General features: G+C 42.2%; 2 protein-coding genes across 4 annotated transcripts in view; one reads left to right on the top strand and one right to left on the bottom strand.

The window, feature by feature from the left end:
• Nucleotides 1-2569, bottom strand: part of RAD54B (RAD54 homolog B) — a 126431-nt gene extending 123862 nt beyond the window's left edge. For 2 of the 3 annotated variants that reach the window (XM_084618375.1, XM_084618377.1), the window contains exon 1: nt 2432-2522. The gene's annotated coding sequence lies outside the window, so the exon portion shown is untranslated. Of the gene's footprint in view, nt 1-2431 lie in introns of all 3 variants that reach the window. The other variant, XM_084618376.1, reaches the window with a different exon arrangement.
• Nucleotides 2570-2666: 97 nt separating this feature from the next.
• Nucleotides 2667-17470, top strand: part of LOC311515383 (RING finger protein 151-like) — a 29560-nt gene continuing 14756 nt past the window's right edge. The window contains exons 1-2 of the mRNA XM_084618380.1: nt 2667-2827; nt 16697-16923. Coding sequence (XP_084474506.1) covers nt 16718-16923 — 206 coding nt within the window. The 5' untranslated portion in view covers nt 2667-2827; nt 16697-16717. The remainder of the gene's footprint in view (nt 2828-16696; nt 16924-17470) is intronic.

Raw genomic sequence — 17470 nt, 5'->3', positions numbered from 1 at the left:
ATTTTGGGTGCTATTGTAATATTATACATTGCATACAATGCATATGATGTATTATTGTATACAGGGTGTATTGCAAAGCATAATGTAAAGAACACAGAAAAAAATATAAAAAGCAAGAGAATAATTTTACACTAGCTCACTTTTTCTCAATGTACATACACTCCTACTTTTACTAAAGCAAAGAGTGAAAGAATACCCTTTATGTACAAATACATACAAATTTTTAGAATACAACTGAGCAGATTTGCATAGATACGTAAGGTTCCAGGCCTCTTAGAAAAATTCCCATATTGGAACAGGTCCTTCTCCTGCAACTGACTGGTAGGTAGGTGCATTTTCTCCAGTGTTTGTCTGAGAGATGGCTTTCAATATTACTCATCTTTACAGGCATTATTTACCATTGTATTGCAATTTATATATCAGGAAGGAATGTGAGTGGTCTTGTTGCAGTTGGTTATACTATTCACATGTATCAAGTTAAGCATTTACCTAAATGTTCATGGGAGCTGGGCCTTAAATTTCATGCAAGAATGGCCCTTACATTATTGCACTGCCCAGTTTGTTTGCATTTTTTAATATTGTGAAGGGAGCAGATACCATGTTCAAGATGTTTACATAGCAATCTTAGACCGCAGATGGCTCACCTTCCCTACCCTGATAACATCAGGTCAAATCATTGTATAGGAATAATAATCAAGAACATCCAAAATAGGTACAAAATACAACGCAATTTGGACAGCACTGGCCCATCTTGATCTACCCACCTAACTGGCAGTAACTTCCAGCTATCACCTTGTGAAATAGTGCAAATTAATCTGGAAAGTTTGTGTTATACATGGTATGCACATTAGATCTCTAAAATCCAAATACTTAATTTTAAATGAAGTCCATTGAAAAAGAGTTTCCAGGGTCAGTGCAGTCTTAAAAGATTCTACCCCAACAAATCAGGAGAACCTGAGATTTTAACGAATTTCACTTTATACCCCAAAACTTTACCAAAGGTTTTAATCAAAAGTAATAGGTATGGAATGTTCAGGAACAGAAAAAAGTAGATAAATATACAAATCAACTTCTTGTCAATGCCTGAGACTAACATCTTTGGGCTAGTCTACATTGGCAATGCTAAAGTGCTGTCATGGCAGCATTTTAATGTGCCTTGTGTGATCAGGTCGCAGCACTGGGAGAGAGCTCTCCCAGTGCTCTAAAAAATCCACCTCAATGAGGGGCATGGCTCCCAGAGCTGGGGCACTGCTTACACTTGCACTTTACAGAGCTGCAACATGCTGTGCTCAGGGGGGTGTTTTTTCACACCCCTGAGTGAGAAAGTTGCAGCGCTGTTAATTGCCAGCGTACACAAACCCCTAGATAGCAGCACTATTTCTTATTGCCTGTACTAGGGGTTCAAGACTGATGCATTACTTTAATTTCAATTTGTATACATATAACTGGAAACACACATTTACTGGGTTATGTATCATCTACCTCAAAACAAAGAAAGATAGAGCTTATTTCTGATGAGAAGGCAGAGCATATCTAATTCTACAGGACAAGTGGCTGGAAGAAAACTGGGAGAGCACTTTAGAGAAGAGCGGTGACTGCCAATATTCTCACACTGGGGCATAGCCACGTAGCATTCAAGCCCACCCAAATCTGAGTCAGGGTGTAGTGCTGCCACAGCAGCCCAGAGCATCACTCAGGCACCTGAAATCCAGGACAGGAGCTATGCGCCCGCCCTTCAGAAAACTATGCTCCGGCAACTCTGCCTTGCCATTTTCTGCACTGCCCCATGCACGTGCCCAGCTCAGCAGGTGAAGCCCAGTGTCTGGAGACACCTAGGAAGAGGGCGTGGCATCAGGGGAGAAGCTGAGTTAGCACAGTCTGTCATTGCCCCTCCACCCAAAAGTCAGGGCCCACCAAAATTTCCACTCCTAGGTACTCCACTATCTCAAACATACAGGGGCAATATTCCGTTTTCCCCTCTTAGGCCTCACACTCCCGTCACGGCAATAAGACTGTTCCAGAGACGAGCCAGATTAAAAATTAGCAAAAGGAAACGTCGCTTTACCGATCGGCTGGGCGAACACACCCTGATGCCCAAAGCAGGCATCGCCCAGCAGGGATGAGCTGCTGGGCAGGGCAGATTTGTCACAGAGGCAGGGCTCAGGACCCTCCGCCAAGCCAGTAGCTTGCTTACAAGTACCCTCTGCTCCCCCTTCCCCCGGCACCCACTGCCAGGCCCCTTGCGGGTGGGTCAGGCGGGACGCTCACTGCCCGCCCCCCCGCCGCCGCCCCCGCGCGGGACTGCAGCATCCGCGTACTGTCCCCGGAGGAGAGCTGCGCTCCCCCTGCCGGGAAGGAGGTAGCGGACTCCGCCGCCTCCTCAGTCACTGCGCCCCTGCCCTACGCACCCGAGCTCCCCCGCCCCACTCACAACGCGCTCAAGTCAACCGTCCCGCCGCAGCCACCGGCTCCCGTCAGCCACCTGCCACACAGCGCATGCGTCCTCCTTTCCTCCCACCGGCCATCGTTCAACCGCGCATGCTCCTATCGCTCATCCTCACTCCACCGGCTATCCTGCACCCGCGCGTGCCCGGTGCCCGCTGCCCTCTCCCCTCTCTTGCACGGGTTTGCTGGGTGCTGCATTGCGCATGCGCGTGCTGCCACCCACAGTATGGCGGTCCTGCTGGGGTCATCCCCGGTGTGTGACAGGCAGCCGTCAAGCAATAGCAGTCGCAAAATGCACTGCTGCTTGCCGTTGCGGCGGGGCTTGGAAACCAACTGAGAACCGAGAGAGTGTGTGTGGTGTGAGGTGCCGCCGGGCTGGGCGGTAAGTGGGTCTCTGGGACGGGGAGCGGTTAACCGTGCGTGGTGGGGCCTATCTCCAAGGGTTGGGGGGGGTGGAGCTGCGGGATCCCATCCCCAGCGGGGGATGCCGCGCGTGCACTGGCCCCTGAAGCCAGCGTGACGCGGCCAAGAGCCGGGGATGGTGCGGGAGGAGCGGGGTATAGGGCCAGGCGGGCGCCTGAGGGGCTGACCCGGTGAATAACGGCTCGTCGCCAGGGATTCTCTGGCAGCGGCCTGCGGGGGATTCAGTCAGCGAGAAATCGGAGGTGGAGATGTGACTTCGAGCTATATATCTGCCAGCGGAAAACTGGCAACATCTGTCCATCCAAGTCCCTGACTTTCCTCCCCTTGGTGGTCAGTTAGCTCTGCTCCAGATCCATCTGTGTCTCAGCCACTTACCCAGATACAGTCTGTAAGAGCATTAACTTCTAAAAACTTTACCTATTACGTCATTTAATGTAAATTTCAAGAATCTGCATTTAAAGTGTAATCTTTTTTTCCTCTGTAGTAGCATATAAGAATGTGTTCCCCTTTGTACTGCCATTCAGTTTGTGTAAATTGATCGAATGTTACCTGTATGTAACTAAACTTAATTGAAATGTTGCTAATTACACCTTGCTTCCAATCTGGCCTTAAAACGAATAACAGCTAAAAACAAAATCTGAAGTATAGCAATAACATTGCTAGTCTCCACCTTTCACAATTGTAAGAAAAGTTTTAGATAGCAGTATGGGGGTTTCAGAGTAACAGCCGTGTTAGTCTGTATTCGCAAAAAGGAAAGGAGGACTTGTGGCACCTTAGAGACCAACCAATTTATTTGAGCATGAGCTTTTGTGAGCTACAGCTCACTTCAACTCACGAAAGCTCATGCTCAAATAAATTGGTTAGTCTCTAAGGTGCCACAAGTCCTCCTTTTCTTTTTGCAGTATGGGGGTGAAGTTCAGCTGGTGATGTCTCTGTAAGCAAGTGTTGGCAGAGAGGAGCACTTCTCATTTTGGGATTATTAGTGAAATTAGTGAATCTTCATACAGAACCAAGTTTTCATTTTAAAGCATAGTTTCTCTCCCTTCGGGAAAGAAGTGTCTGTAAATTGTTACAGAAGGATTACTGAATTCACATTTTTACCGCACAAATTTGTATTTATCTTATAATGTGTAAAAGTAGTATGTGTCAAATATGTGCATGCCAGGTTCAATCTTGCTTTTGACTCTAGTTGTTGGAAAATAGCAAACAATGAGTCTAACTTTAAAAAATGCATTCTTAAATGCTTATTTATAGTGGAAGGTTATATACCTATCTTGATTTTTGCAGATTTCTAAATTTTAGTGGTATTTTTATTTTTTCACATATACTGAAAATTAAGAGAGGTTGGGTAAGGAATGGTGTTATTGGTAAGGAATGGTGTCCCTATACTCTGTTTGTCAGAGGGTGGAGATGGATGACAGAAGAGAGATCACTTGATCATTACCTGTTAGGTTCACTCCGTCTGGGGCACCTGGCATTGGCCACTGTCGGTAGACAGGATACTGGGCTGGATGGACCTTTGGTCTGACCCAGTATAGCCATTCTTATGTTCTTATGAGGTTGTTAGCACTTTTGAGGAAGGATTATTATTCAAAATTATCTTGACAAATTGAGAATTGGTCTGAAAGCAACAAGGTGAAATTCAGTAAAGACAAGTGCAAAGTACTACACTTAGGAAGAAAAATCAATGCATAGCTACAGAATGGGGAGTAACTGGCTAGGCAGTAGTACTGCTGAAAAGAATCTGGGGGTTATAGTGGTTCATAAATTGATTGAGTCAACAATGTGATGCAATTGCAAAAAAGGTTAATGTAATTCTGGGGTGTATTAATAGGAGTGTCATACGTAAGATACAGGAGGTTATTGTTCCACTCTACTTGGCACTGATGAGGTCCCATCTGGAGAACTGTCTCCAGTTCTGGACTACCACTCTTTAAGTAAGATGTGGACAAATCAGACAGAGTCCGAAGGAGACCAACAAAAATAAGAGGTTTAGAATTCCTGACCAATGACGAAAGTGTAAAGAAACTGAGTCTTGAGGAAAGACCGTTAGTCCTGAGGGGGGAAAAAACAGTAAATTCACTCTTACTGGCCCTCGTTTTAGACCAAAACTTGACACTAGGTCCCCACAGTTTCTTATCCTTCTTATAAATTATGTAAGTCAAAAATAAAGAATTATGAAATATTATTCTAAATAAATGATTTGTCATCTTAAAGTTCCTGTATTAACTATTCTCTTGTGTCTCTTATTTTTGGGTTATTATCCCACATTTAGATATCAGCATACTGAGAGCAATGACTATAAATAAGGATCAATATTCTGACTAGTTGGCACACATTCTTTCAATATAATATTACAATTATCCTCACATTGGGTTTACCTAGAAGATTTAAAAATGGTCACTTTTTCTTTTTAATAAATTCTTGTTTTAGAAATATAGTTGTTAGGCTAGGTATCAGAACTTGATTGTTTCTCAGCACTATACACTTGCTTGCAATAATGCTTTTTTTAAAAATCTAAACTGCATCTTATGGTCTGGATATAACTTCAGTTAGTTAGATAAGTATGTTTCATCAGTTCAAGCAATTTGACCTTACCAGACTTCAGCTGTAATTTTTTTTTACATAATATTATATTGTTTTTGATTGCATTGATCTGAACATAAGATTTTGGAGTAATCCTTTGCTTTAGTATCCATTTACAGGAAGAATAAAGCTGTGACTTTGTAAACTCACGTTAACTTACTGGCCTTGTTTTTTTAGCTCCGTATAGAGTCTATTTGTTGTATTAAAAACATTGATTTGGATACATTTCTAAATCTCCCATTGAGCGCTCTGGGAACCTGCTTCTAAGATCACAAATGTTTTGGATTCAAAAGCTGTCTTTCCAAACACCTTCAGGAGGTAGTTTCAGTTGAAATAATGCTCTCAAAAATACACTGACACATCTCCTTGTTTTATCAAATAGAAAACTGAATGAAATTAAGTAACTAAAAGCTAAAGTTTTTCTGACCGTAAATTTGAATTTAAATTCTTAATTTATTCTGCAATAATAAATGGGGGTCTAAAATCTCCATTCCATTGGGCCTGTGTCATTAGCGCTAAAGTATACCCATAATCAGCTTCAGAAGTGCCCTTGTTCAGAAATGTCACTTTTCAAAATTACATCAGGAAATGGGCTCTTCCATTTCTTTCCGCGGATAATAGAACACAAATGTACATAAGTAGTTTATTGACTTTACCAATGTTCAATGTCTCTGCTCCAAAGGTACTAATGCTCCAGCTGATGCCCTCCAGAAAAGGAGTCAAATATGTGCATGTGTTTTGAAGAAAAGGTTTCAAAGTGGTTTGGTGAAGAGGTCCTTTTCCTAGATTTGCCACTGTCCTTCTCTGGGCAAGATAGTTTACTTGTCTTGGCCTTGGTTTCCCCATGTGTAAAACGGGAATAAGGACACTTGGTTTCCTTTGTAAAAACACATTAAGATGTATAAATGAAAAGCACTGAAAGAAAAACATTTAATATAAATAAAGTTTAGAAGAAAAATGAATTGAGTGATTAGATTAAGGTGCCATAATTACAGCTACTGTACCATTCCAGAAGCTCTCAACCCTGCAAATTGCTGAGCACCTTCAACTCCCTTTTTCCTCAATGGAAATACAGGGTGCTCTGCGCCTTCCAGAATTGGGTTCCATGTTTGGTTCAGTTTGGGGGTAGTGTTCTAATTTATTTTAGAATAATTTTCAGAAGTATTTTTTTAAAACGTGAGATGTCATTAATGCCATTATTGATTAGGAGCAAAAGATAGCATAAAGTACATGCTTATCCTGAGAGAGAAATTGATGCCACTGGTTGAATTAATTGTTGGCACCCATTTAAAAAAACAGCAGTTAAATTTAAAAAACAAAACCCCTCTTAAGTGGATTAAATTCGACCTTTTTTAAGACTTAGAAGCTGAAGTGCTGTAATCTTAAAACATTTTACTTTCATACCCTCTGGGCGGGAGTTTGAGTATGGGAGGGGTTGCAGGCTTTGGGCTCGGGCAGGGGTTGGAGTGTGGGAGCGGGTGAGGGGTGCGGCGCTTACCTCGGAATGCTCCCTAAAGCAATTGGCACATCCCTCTGGCTGCGGCTCCTAAGCGGGGGGACCGGAGGCCTCCGTGCACTGCCCCGCCCATAGACTGCCTCCGCAGCTCCCATTAGCCATAGTTCTTGGCCAGTGGGAGCTGCGGAGTCGGCGCTCGGGGCGGGGACAGTGCATGGAGACCTCTGGCCCCCAACACAGGGGCCGCAGAGACGTGCCCGCCACTTCTGGGAGCAGCAGTGAGCCAGGACAAGTAAGCCTGTTCCCCAGCATGCTGGAGGCGTGCCTCAGAGGGAGGGGGAGGAGTTTCTCAGCGGGGCCTGCAGACCCCCTGGAGTCCCCCCGAGGATCCCTAGTGATCTGCGGATCCCAGTTTGAGAAACACTGATCTAGACCATCCCTGACAGGTGTTTGTCTAACCAGCTCTTAAAAATTTCCAATAATGGAGATTCCACAACCTTCCTACGCAATTAATTCCAGTGCTTAACTACCCTGACAGGAAGTTTTTCCTAATGTCCAACCTAAACCTCCCTTTTAAGCTCATTGCTTCTTGTCCTAATAACCTTAGCAGGACTTCCCTATGTGTTAACCAATTGCACTACTAGAGCACTGAAGGATGACTTCCATATCCAGACAGTTCAAGTGGCTTTTCCTAACATAAGAGGATGGGATATCTGAGGCGGAACTCCAGTTATCAATTTCTACATTACTTATTTGGCAAAAAACAAGTCTGTGAATCTAGAAAGTTGTGACATTGTTTCATGCTGTGAAAGTAACAGGGTGGATTTGATTTAAATCATTGGTCAGGAAGACTCGATTTAATCATGGTTTTCTACATAAAAGTGCATTCTTGTTGGTTGTTATAACCTTAATACATATTCTTCACAACTCAGAGGTAGATGTAGGTTTCATTTTTAGAAGGTACACACTATACATTTTGAAACAGTGATTTATTTTGAAAACTTTTCAGATTAGTGTTACTACTATATCAGAAAATGAATGATTGTTTGGTTATTTCATTTACCAAAGGTAATTAATTGAAGCAGATAGTTCACCTCCCAATGACTTCATAAATATCTCCTATTCAACAGGTTAATCATTAATATTTGGAGGATTTTCTTGCCATGCTGTATTAGGAGGAGAACATCGCCAGACAGACATTTCAATTGTTTTATTTAACTAAAACAACATTAAGTATTCTGGATTTTTTTCTTCAACAGCAAACATATAATATTTTAACAAAACAAGCATATGTCCCTTACTTCTCACATTTATCTCCAGACTTCTTCTCCTTGTCCAGATGTATTCTGCCCCCAACAATCTTCTATTCATTGAACTTTTTGAAACTTTGCACTTTTAGAGAGAGGTAAGGGATTATGTGTACACAAATTTGCACAGGGACAATAGAGTTGAGGTCAGTTATTTCTCACCTCTATAAATTATTTATTTATTTATTTATTTATTTAAAAACATTTTTGCTGTTAACAAGCATGTTACCTCTGGAGACACAAATCCAAAGTTTGAGAACTGCAAAACTAAGCATCTCTGATGGTATCTTCTAGACTGAGCACCGAATCCCATTGGGTAGATAGAAAGATTAACCGAAATAATCTATACAGAAGCCTGTGGAACTGCATAAATTTGGGTCCCTAATCCAAGAACTATTGGAACTCATTTACAAAACTTTTCTTAAACATTACACAAATATATTGTCTCATACTATAGAACTAGAATTTATAATCCCTATTCCATGATGAGATATCTTTGAGCTGTAATGTATCTTTATCTTTAGATAGGTTTTTTCCTCAAAAAACATTTTATCAAAAAAAATCTGATTTAAATAAAAAACTGATTTTTTTAAATTATTTTTTTTAAAAAACATTGGGTTTTGTCCACTGTGGAAGGTAAATATCTCTTCTTGACCACGATGGATAGATGTTTGTTTCTAATCTCTCAAAATGTATGTACAAGCAGTAAGTAGTCCATTATTCTGTGACAGTGCTCTCCATTCCATTGTGGTTTATACTTTTTTTTTACTTCCCACCATTAATTTTCAATAATAAAAACTTACATGTGTTGCATTTCTGAATTTTATGAAAAGGTTTACTTTGGGGATAGAAAAATGAGAATTGTCACCATATGGAGTTAAAATGGAATGAAAGAGTTGTCCTAAAATCAAGCTCATCTTTTTAAAATAAAATATTCTAGAATATTTATATAGTTTATTTTCTATATTTACTTTTATTAATGTTTTTAGTTGCTGCTTATATTACTGACAGGCAATCAATGAAAAATCAGTTTAGGCTTTTCAAGCCTGCAAACACAGAAAACACATTAAAAACAAACACAGTTTAAAAGAAATCAATACCTACAACCACATTTTAAAAAAGTCCAAAATCATTAGTCAGTATGTTGTCTTTTTTGTGTATAAGTATTATAAAATCTGATAATTAGATTTATTTTTAATAAGACTTGTAGTAGCGTTTGCACCTTCTCTCTGGGTATGGCTAGACTGGGAGCAAGAGGGTGGCAGGGGAAAGGGATGTTAATGTTTTCAGCCTTGATCAGTGAATTAATGTGTCAAAAGGTAGCATGCCTTGTCCACACAAAGGTTTAAAAGCACCTTGTTTTCCTAGTCTAGACAAGGCCTATTTGGGGCCATGTCTGAACTGGGAAAACGGATTGTTTTAAAATGTGTTAGCTACCATGAAGAAGAGCTCTGTGCAAGTTCGAAAGTTTGTCTATCTCACCAACAGAAGTTGTCTAATAAAAGGTATTACCTCATCCACCTTGTCCTAGGGCTTGTCTACACTTGAAACGCTACCGTGCTGCAACTGTGCTGCAGTAGCACTGCAGTGTAGACACTACCTACACCAATGGGAGGAGTTCTATTATCGGCATAGGTAATCCAACTCCCCGCGAGGTGGTAGCTAGGTGAAAGGCTACCACTGTCTACAGGGCGGGCTAGGTTGGCTTAACTTCACAGTTATGGGGTGTGGATTTTAAACACCCCTGAGCGACATAGATGGGTCAGCCTAACTTTTTAGCAAACACCAAGTCTTAGGGTATAGCTACGCTGGCAGTTACAACGCTGGCAGTTACATCGCCCCTCAGAGAGCGCTGAAGGGAAACCACTCCTGCGTGTTCACACTGTCAGCTGCCTGCACAATAGCGTGTTCACGCTTGCGGCATTTGCATTGGTATTTGGAGAGGTACACTCTGGGCAGCTATCCCACAGAGCATCTCTTCCTCTTCTGCTGCTAAGGGTTGTGGGAAGGCAGAGGGGGTCACGGGGCATCCTGGGTCCTGTCCCAATGCCCTGTGATGCTTTGCTTCGCATCCCAGCAGTACCTGTGCTTCTGTCCACATTTGGTGCCATCTTTCAATGGTTTGTGTACTGTGCGCTCTGCCTCTTCTGCAGGAATGGATCCTGCACTGTTGACCAATATGCTGTTCACTGTAACACGTCACGAGTGGCAGTGGAGTTATTCTTTAAACCAGTGGTTCTCAAACTAGGGCCACCGCTTGTTCAGGGAAGCCCCTGGCGGGCCGGACTGGTTTGTTTACCTGCCACATCCACAGGTTTGGCCGATCGTGGCTCCCACTGGCTGCCCTGTCGCTGGAGAAGCGCATGGCAATTGCACTGTGGAAGCTGGCTACTCCAGACTGCTACCGATCAGTCACTAACCAGTTGGGGTGGGAAAGTCAACTGTTGAACTCCTGTTGACGGAAGTGTGCAAGGCCATTAATCGCATCCTGCTCCGAAAAACAATGACTCTGGGCAAAATGCATGACATTATGAATGGCTTTGCACAAATGGGCTTCCCTAACCGCAGAGGGGCGATAGATGGCACGCATATTCCAGTTCTGGCACCGGACCACCTAGCCACCAAGTACATTAATTGGAAGGGGTATTTCCCTATGGTTCTCCAGGCACTTGTGGATCACTGTGGGCATTTCACGGACATTAATGCAGGCTGGTTCAGAAAGGTGTGTGACACACACATCTTTCAGAACACTGGCCTGTTCAGGAAGCTGGAAGCAGGGACTTTCTTCCCGGACCAGAAGATCACCGTAGGGGAAGTTGAAATGCCCACTGTGATCCTGGGAGACCTACCCCTTAATGTCGTGGCTTATGAAACCATACACGGGGCACCATGACAGCAGCAAGGAGTGGTTCAACAACAGGCTGAGCAAGTACAGAATGACTGTTGAGTGTGCTTTTGGCCTTTTAAAGGCCTGCTGGCACTGCCTATATGGGAGGCTGGACCTGGCCGATGAGAATATTCCTGTGCTTACAGCTGCGTGCTGTACGCTCCATAATATTTATGAAAGGAAGGGTGAAAGATGCAGGGCTGGACTGCTGAGGCTCAGCACCTGGAAGCTGAATTTGAACAGCAACCAGGGCTATTAGAGGGGCGCAGCGCAGGGCCATAAGGATCAGGGATGCCTTAAGGCAGCAATTTGAAGCTGAAAGCCACTAAAATTTGTTGCTATGCTCGGGAGTGCAGTGCTTGTAATGCTAGGAGGTGATTGTGATCGGTGCAGACAATGCACTATGAAGGTGTAAGACAATTGCCTGTTGCTTTGTAAGGTTCTGTTTGCTTTCAATTAATGGAATAAAGATTGCTTTCAAACCAACACAATTCTTTTATTAAAAAACAACGAGCAGAAGGGAGAGAGAAACAAAAAAACACATCAGCATTGTGGGGGATGGGGGAAGGAAGGGTCCCAGGAGGAGGTGAGGTCCGGGGACGGTTAAAGATTTGTGTATGTCCAGGTATCATATGCAACATTGTCCTTTGGAGTACAGTGCAGCGGGTACTATACTTCAGCAGGACTAAACTGTGGCGGGACGGTTGTTGAGTGCAGTATGGGGGTCCGCAGGGCTGGACTGTGACAGGGCAGGAGTGGAATGCAGCAGGTACAAACTGGAGCCAGGAGTTGATAAGTGTGTTGGTGATCTCTGGAGGGTACATGGGAAAGAGTTTTCCGACAGCGACTGCAGGGGAGGGCGGGCACGGAGCTGCTCGGTTTTCAGTGCTAGTAGCACCTGGAGCGTGTCCGCTTGGTGCTCCATAACGTTTAAGAGCCACTCCATGGCTTCGTTCTGGTGTGCCGCGTTCTCCTTTTGGTCGCTCTTCTCACTGTCCTGCCACTCCTTCAATTCTTATTTTTTGACCGCAGAGTTCATCATGACCTCACACAGGAAGTCCTTTTTAGTTATTCAAAGCCACTTTCTAATTCTGCACAGCCATTCAGCCAGCGATAACAAAGAGGGAGGCTGGGCTCCCAAGTCATATTTGTGAAACCAAAATGCAACATTTTACAGAAGCAGTATTGTTTGCAACACAGAGACCACTGGTTTAAAACACAGCCACTGTTCACATACCTGTCACTAGCTGGCTGACCCGACAGGCACTCAGGAGCTACAAGCCCCCAAAATGTTGAGTAACCTCAGGGGCAGGGGAAATCAGTGTTCCAGGACTGTACTGTACACTGGACACGTAGCTCTTGGAGAGAGCCAGCACTGTAGGGGGGGTCTTATAATCATTCCTGTACCCACATTTTCCACAGGCTGTGTTCATTATGGAAGATATCTCGCTTAGGGTTAGGGTTTCTGCACACTGTGTGGCGTGGCAGTGTGTACGCCTCGGGAGTTATAACGCAGAAAGCTACTTTACTGTGCAGAAACTTGCCAGTGTAGACAAGGCCTTAGTTACAATGAGTTAATTAACATGTTTTTAAATGCCACTTAGCACCTACCGTAGACACAGTAGTAATTAAAAATGTGTTTTAGATATGAGCAGTTAACATGTTTTTAGGGTGTTAAATTGTTTATACACTGGATGCAAAATTATATTTTAAAATGTTAGCTAACATTTTCAAACATGAGCTGTTTTTAGGCTTGGAAGGATTAGATTTTTATAGGTAAGTTTTGATTTCACTGTACACACACAAATGAACAACAAATATTTCCATTGGTAATTGAAATTTAAAGATAGGCAAAGTAAGAAAAATGCTGCTTGTGAACTTATTAGAGTTTGATTTAAGGATATTTACTCTGAATATTTTGACATGCAATGTTTACAGTTTGTGTTTTTAATGTTTATAAATGCTTTAATTTTTTGAATCTCAACAACTACTGTCATTAATAGGGCCCTAGCAAATTCACAGCCATGAAAAAGCATCACGGATCGTGAAATCTGGTCTTGCCCTGTGAAATCTGTATATTATAGGGTAAAAGCACACACAAGACCAGATTTCACAAGGGAGACCAGAGTTTCTCATATGGAGATCCTGACCCAAAAGGGAGTTGCAGGGGGGTCACAAGGTTATTTTAGGGGGGTTGCAGTATTGCCACCCTTACTTCTACACTGTCTTCAGAGCTGGGTGGCCGAGAACAGCAGCTGTTGGCCACATGGCCAGCTCTGAAGGCAGTGCCCCGCCAGCAGCAGTGCAGAAGGAAGGATAGCAGCCCACCAAACTCCCTCCCCGTAACCTTGTGACCCCCTCCCCAAACTCTTTTTTGGGTCAGGACCCCCTACAATTATAACACAGTGAAATTTCAGATTTAAATAGCTGAAATCATGAAATTTACTGTTTTTAAAATCATATGACCATGAAATGGAGCAAAATGGACCATGAATTTGGTAGGGGCCTAGTCATTAAATAAGTATTGTTTGACCACCCCATTCTTTCCCACAACTGTGAATATATAAATTAATTTTTTTAAATGCTTCAGCTGCATAATTTTGGGCAACTGAAAATATAAATTAATAAAAATAAAAATGCTTTGTCAAAATTATAACAGAAATAATATATTGTAGTCTGGACAGGGCCCAGGAAAATAGGGGGTGTTTTTAAAAGCATGGTAAAACATTTTTATTAATGCTTTTTAAACAACACTTAGCACCTAGTGTAGATATGCCCTCAGTCTATGTATTGTTTTAAAAATGTATTAATTTAACACCTATTAGCTATTTTTTCCAGTCTATATGAGCCATGGGTGACAGCAAGCTAAAGTGTTAAACATACTATAAAGTAACCTTTCAAATGCATGCCACTTTAAAGTTTAGATTTAATGGCTATGAGAACAGTAGTCTGTTCAACAATTAGCTGGTTAAGCATGGGGATCTGTAACTTAGGAAACACAACAATTGATTCTGTTTCTTTTTAGTGTTCTTGTAGAAAGTAACACAAAGCAATGAATTGATGATAGAGTAGGATGGTTTGGTACAGCTGTCTCCCCTGAAAACCATAATTCCAAAGCATTTATGTGGTGAACTGCATGCTATTTATGTGAATTAAATCTAAAAGGTAAAAAAAATATTTTTCTATTTATAATTAATAAATATCTTTATTTAGAAATTCGAACTTAGGAAATACTGTTTCATGAGGCTTGAGTATGTTGCAAAAGTAATTTTTTATGATTAAGAAAAAATGTGCAGCCTAAAACATATGAAGATGGTTAATTACATAAAATAAGTATTGTTAGACTCGAGCCACATCTTCCTTGATAGAATTGTACTCAAGTACAGAAGCTTGTTACTTCTCTTTCATACAACTTTCAACTTAGTTTTAGGGCTACTGATCTTTTAAAATTCACATGTTTTATGGGCAGAGCTGGTAGCACATGTCATCGTTACAGGGCTAGCGGCACCTCTTTCTCCTTTCTGGTCTCACTCAGTTCAACCGTCTTAGGTGTCAGGCTGAAGCCTTTACCTATCCTAGGCTGGAATTCTGCAATTCTCTCACTGTTAGACCAGGCCCTGAATTACAGTACAGACGGTATCAACCATGTTTACCCAGTAAGTCCAACTGACTTCTGATGCCTGTGGTCCTTCCTATCAAGGGTCTGTGACCAGGGGTATCCAGTGACAAAACAGACTTTATTATTAACAGTACAAACTGTTTAAAGAAAACAGATTTTTAAAACAGTCTACACACTTCTGTCTTACATAAAAGCTAACCATGCCCTGATAGTAACCTATACAGGACTAACTTCTTCAGATTCCTCTCTCCTTCCCCTCCCCAGTGCTTGTACTCTAGTTTGTTTCCAGAGCCCCCCTTGAGAGAGAGCTCTTTTTAAACTGCTATAGTCTTTTTGATCTCTGCTGTCCATTGGCCTTTTCGTCTATTGGCTTTCATTTTAACAACCCTCAAAGGTTTGTGGAGAAGTGGCTTATCTTAAGCCATTCTATTTCTTTCCTGCGTGTTGCTCCATACAGTCCTTATTAAACTGAACCAAAATATTTATAAAGTAAACATCCCAATAACCCTGTCAACATACAGTATTCATAAATTACAGAATAGCTCCACATCTGTCAGTGTTGGTTATAATTAACATTGCTCCCTAGACTTTCCATTCTAAGACCCTGTTTTCAGGTGGTTATAACTTTTCCAAACTTAAACCATTTGGGCTGAAATTTTCTATGCTGTGTGTGTGCCTCTGGCTGTTTTTTGAGCAAAGTTCAGCTAAAACAGTTCAGCCGTTTTTTAGAAAGAAGTTAGGGAAAAATAAATTGTAACTATTTTTAATATGGGCAAAACATCTGTTTTATTGAGGAGCTCTGGTACCTCCATGCTTTAGAGCAGGGACTTGAAACTTTTTCGGGAAGGAGGTCACCCTGGTGTCAGGGATGTGTCTTTTGCCATCACCGTGAAAATTTGGTGTAATTATAGGATTTGAAAAACTGCAGCTTGCACAAACTCAGAGGTTTGTTAGAGTTTGTCTGTAAACCAAAGATTCAAAACTGCCCCAGAAAAAGCCTAAATAACAGGAAAAACGCATGAAAACCAGAAAATATAAGCAGGGGGTAGGGTTTGAATTTCTGCACCATGATGCTGGGTTGGGGGGGTTCCATAAAAGAAACCCCAGGGGCACAGTTTAAAAAAAAAGGGGGGGCAGCTCATGAGACAAGTGGAAACACCTATAGGCTGTGGCTGCCTCAAAAAGCCAGCAAGAATACTTTGCAACCTGCACGGAGCATGCTTCAGTCCAGGGTTGCAGGGTCCAAGCAGAACTTCCTTTGTAGTTACTCTTCTTGACTGTTTGCAGCTGCTGTGGTGCCATGTACAGGAGCTGAGGGCACCACTGCCTGTGCAACCTTAATTTGGCTCCTTGTGCATATGCATTATGGTACAGTCTGTACATACAGGATCATACGCTATTTTTTCTAGACTCCCACCTCATTCGGTAGATGGGTTGTTATTAATAGTTCTTCTTACGAGCATAAGAAGAAACATACATCAAATTAAGTTACCTGTGGTTGACAGATATAGATAAAATCATATGGATAAGAAGTACTCAAGGGTGTTCAATACTATCAGTAAAAACACTATTTTACAAATTTGCAGAGTTTTATACAAATAAAGGTAAAGAAACAGAAATCAAGTTCTGACATTTGAACAGCGCTTTTTCTGTAATTCATCTTTAAATTTTCAGTTACAGAATAAATCTTCAGTTATTCTCTAAATACTCTCAAAAACATTGTGCAAATGCAGAATTGAACTGCTATCTTTCACAATGTCCACAAGAATCACATTTTGTAATAAATTCAAAACGAGAGAGAACCTACTAAGTTAATCCTCTCTGTTTTTACCAATGTCTCTGCTTTCAAGATAGAAAGCTCTTTGAGCAGGACCTTTCTTTACTTTTGTGTATCGTGCAGCACCAAGCATTCTGTCAGTGCTAAATAATTAGTTGTCAATCAGTTACTAATTGCTGTTTTAACATTATAACAGGTTGAAAGTCTGTGGAAAAGAATGGGTTATGATATTGAGCGGTTTGTTGGCTATGTTAATGAAGGACTTTTATGCTGTATATGCCGAGATGTATTAGAAGATCCTTTACAGGCTCCTTGTGAACATGCTTTCTGTACTGCCTGTATACATGGCTGGCTTGTTCATCACAATAACTGCCCTGAAGACAGACAAGCACTTGATATGTCTGTGCTACGACCTCTCTACAGGTACGTAACAAATCTGGTTGTTGAAAGGATTTTGCTAAAGCCTGGTTTAGGAAATTAGGTCAATATAACTGTCACTCAGGGATGTGAAAAATCCCACCCCGAGCCACATAGGTAAGCTGACATTAGTCCCCATGTAGACACCATTAGGTGGACTGGAGAATTCTTCCGCCTGTAGGGGAGGAAGTCCCGTCAGCATGGGTAGTGTCCACAACTGAAGCTCTACAGCAGTACAGCTGTGCCACTAACATTTTAAGTGTACACAAGCCCCTAGTTTCAGGGGTGGGCAAACTACAGCTCGGAGGCCGCATCTATCCCTTCAGACATTTTAATCTGGCCTTTGAGCTCCCGACGGGGAGCAGGGTCCAGGGCTTGCTCTGCTCCACACGTGCCGTGGTTCCCAGAAGCAGCAGCATGTCCCCCAGCTGGCACCTATGCGTAGGGGTAACCAGGGGACTCCGCATGCTGCCCCTGCCCCAAGCGCCACCCCCGCAGCTCCCATTGGCCGGGAACCATGAGCATTCATGGCCCGCCATACAATTTCCATAAC

This window comes from Lepidochelys olivacea, assembly GCF_965140295.1.
Source record: "Lepidochelys olivacea isolate rLepOli2 genome assembly, chromosome: 2".
NCBI classification, from domain to species: Eukaryota; Metazoa; Chordata; order Testudines; family Cheloniidae; genus Lepidochelys; species Lepidochelys olivacea.
This window is presented reverse-complemented; position numbering and strand designations above follow the sequence as displayed.